Source organism: Brassica napus, chromosome C5, assembly GCF_020379485.1.
Source record: "Brassica napus cultivar Da-Ae chromosome C5, Da-Ae, whole genome shotgun sequence".
In the NCBI taxonomy this organism is placed as follows: Eukaryota; Viridiplantae; Streptophyta; class Magnoliopsida; order Brassicales; family Brassicaceae; genus Brassica; species Brassica napus.
In genome coordinates, this window is record NC_063448.1 from 6,772,406 (window position 1) to 6,774,888 (window position 2,483).

The 2,483-nt window shown below is 32.5% G+C and overlaps 1 protein-coding gene across 1 annotated transcript; it reads right to left on the reverse strand.

The window, feature by feature from the left end:
• Positions 1–281: 281 nt before the first annotated feature.
• On the reverse strand, positions 282–2,177 carry LOC106401960 (2-oxoglutarate-dependent dioxygenase DAO-like). The gene is made up of 3 exons (XM_048758053.1): positions 1,585–2,177; positions 827–1,148; positions 282–732 (listed from the first exon to the last, which is right to left on the reverse strand). Exons 1-3 carry the CDS (start codon positions 1,926–1,928, stop codon positions 487–489), a joined length of 912 nt encoding a protein of 303 aa, XP_048614010.1. The 5' UTR covers positions 1,929–2,177; the 3' UTR covers positions 282–486.
• Positions 2,178–2,483: the final 306 nt, after the last annotated feature.

The following is a 2,483-nucleotide window of genomic DNA, read 5'->3' on the forward strand; positions in this document are numbered from 1 at the left end:
GTTTTTAGAATATAAAGTAGGGTACTATAAAAAATAACTTTGTACTTTATAACATGAGCCAATATGGAAACCATAAAGACAAACATGTAATTTTGAAAAGCATATCCAAATTTTTATAGCTCGAAAAAATTAGTATAAATAATTGTAATTAAAATCTTATATTTTGCGATTTGTCTATGTTTATGCATGACACGTGACAACGTTCTGAAATTTGACAGACGCGCATTTAAAAGAAAAGATGAAGACTCAGAATATTGCTTCCAATTTTTTAAAAAGATATCTCATACAATCAATATATTATACAATAATAATCATAAGAGATTCATCGATCCTTATTTGTAACTCTTATTAGGGGAAAACAATTTGGCAAAAAAAAACTCTTATTAGGGGAAAACAAAACATCTTCATGATTTGGATTTGTATGACAGCACCCATATAGATTTGGATTTGTATGACAAACCGCCTTATTGTATAAAGGTCTTATAATTATTTGAGGGTTATAAACTGGAAAGATTCGCCGTCATGCATGTTGTTGCTTAGCCTAATCTTCCTTAGTTCTCCATCGCTGATAGGCTTGTATAGACGTGGATGTTCAACATCCACAAATTCACTTGGAGGTTTAACAACTTCATCCATTGGTATTAATAGGAAGGTGGAGATGGTAATCCTCATTTTTGCTTCTTTGCATTGCACTCTATGCTTCACATTGCACAGCCTCCCATTGCTCCATATCTATTAAGAAAGTTACAAAAACCAACAACTAAAACCGAGTTTTTGTGGTTTAAAGTCAAAACATTATTATTAGTGATGATTTTTTTTTTCTTACCTTAGCCATGTCACCAAGGTTGACAGTAAGTGTGTTTGGTGACGTGTTTATGGGGTAATAGGTTCCTGAAGAATGGTCCATGGCCTCAAGTCCACCAACATTGTCATCACCGTGAACAATTGTTAAAAATCCAGGATCCGTGTGTGTTATCAAACCATTTTTACCAACTGTTTCAGGATTGAAATGATATTTGCTAATCCGAAACTGGCTCGGCCATTCTTTGCATATATCGGGATCCGCTAATTCATAACTCTTTGCTAACAACCTTGTTAAATCTTTTGCAAGACCATCCATAACTTTGCCATACTTCACCATGATCTCTCTACAACCAAAAAAAAAAGAAAACAAAAATCCGAGAACCGTCAAGACATATAGGATCAATGATCCATCATAAACCGGATATTTATTTAACAAAACCATTGAACCGAAAAGCAGCTTAGGTACACATAACAAGAATCCTTGGAGGCAAAAAGAATAAAAACAAAGAACAGATGTAAGACCATCTCATATTATATATATAGACAAAGAATTTTATAATAGAGATCTCTAACATATATTATAGTGTATTAATATATTTTATATTTAAAATGGAATATAGAGAAATATTATTTGCTATTTAAATATAGAGAAAATAGAGATTACTATTTTTGTAAAAAAATGGTTTGAAGTAGATTCCCTTTATTATATAGATAAATATAGAGAAGATATACTAGAAATATTCTAAACGACAGTCATATAGGAGTGAAAAGCAAACGAACCTTTGTTCAGCAGAGGCCTCAAGTTTGTCACAAAAAGTGTTGATCGCTTGTGGAGAGGCGACGTCAAAAAGACCGAATGATTCATAAAGAGGATTTAACTCACTTCTAGACTTGTAACCACTTGCTAGTATCACATCAGTGTTTCGTATTTTCACCTCGTGTGGACGTTCATGGAGATCTGTAACGGTCTTCTTCATCTCAGACAGCAAAGACGAAGAAACTCCATGGTTCATCACCTTGAAACATCCCCATCTCTCACTCGCCTCACGTATCTGCTGGTTCAGCTTCTCATCCGGAACCCCTTTCAAGTCTATTGTCGGAATGACTTCATTGAGATCAGCCATTATGTTTTCTCTCAGTAACTATAGGATAGGTTTTGTTTTCTGTCTTCAGGACAAGCCATTGCACAAACTTATATAGAAGACCATCCTCCAAGAGAATGACATAACTAATGATGTACGGTGTATGAATTAAAGTGTATGAACGGTGACATTGAATCCAGTACCGTGCGAAGGCTAGGAGGGGCATGAAGCAAAAGTAATTTATTTTATATCAAACAATAGTATTAAATTTTTTAATATGAACTAGAAAATAGATTGTTTTCTATTTTAAATTTGACATTATATTTAAGAAAAAAGTAATCTTATGAAAATTAATGGCAAACATTAAATTTGGTTACAACTGAATTTTTTATATATAAACTCAAATTATATACAGAAAAGTGTTTTCGACATTTAAAAAATAACGAAGAAGAAATTCATATCCGCAGCAACTAAAAAAATGATAGTATTATTAATTAAAAAGTATTACTATGGTTTTTCAATTATCATATTATCATTTTAATTGTACGATTATTATGAACATGGAGTCTCCAAAATGTAGTGATGTGAGAGGGGTCC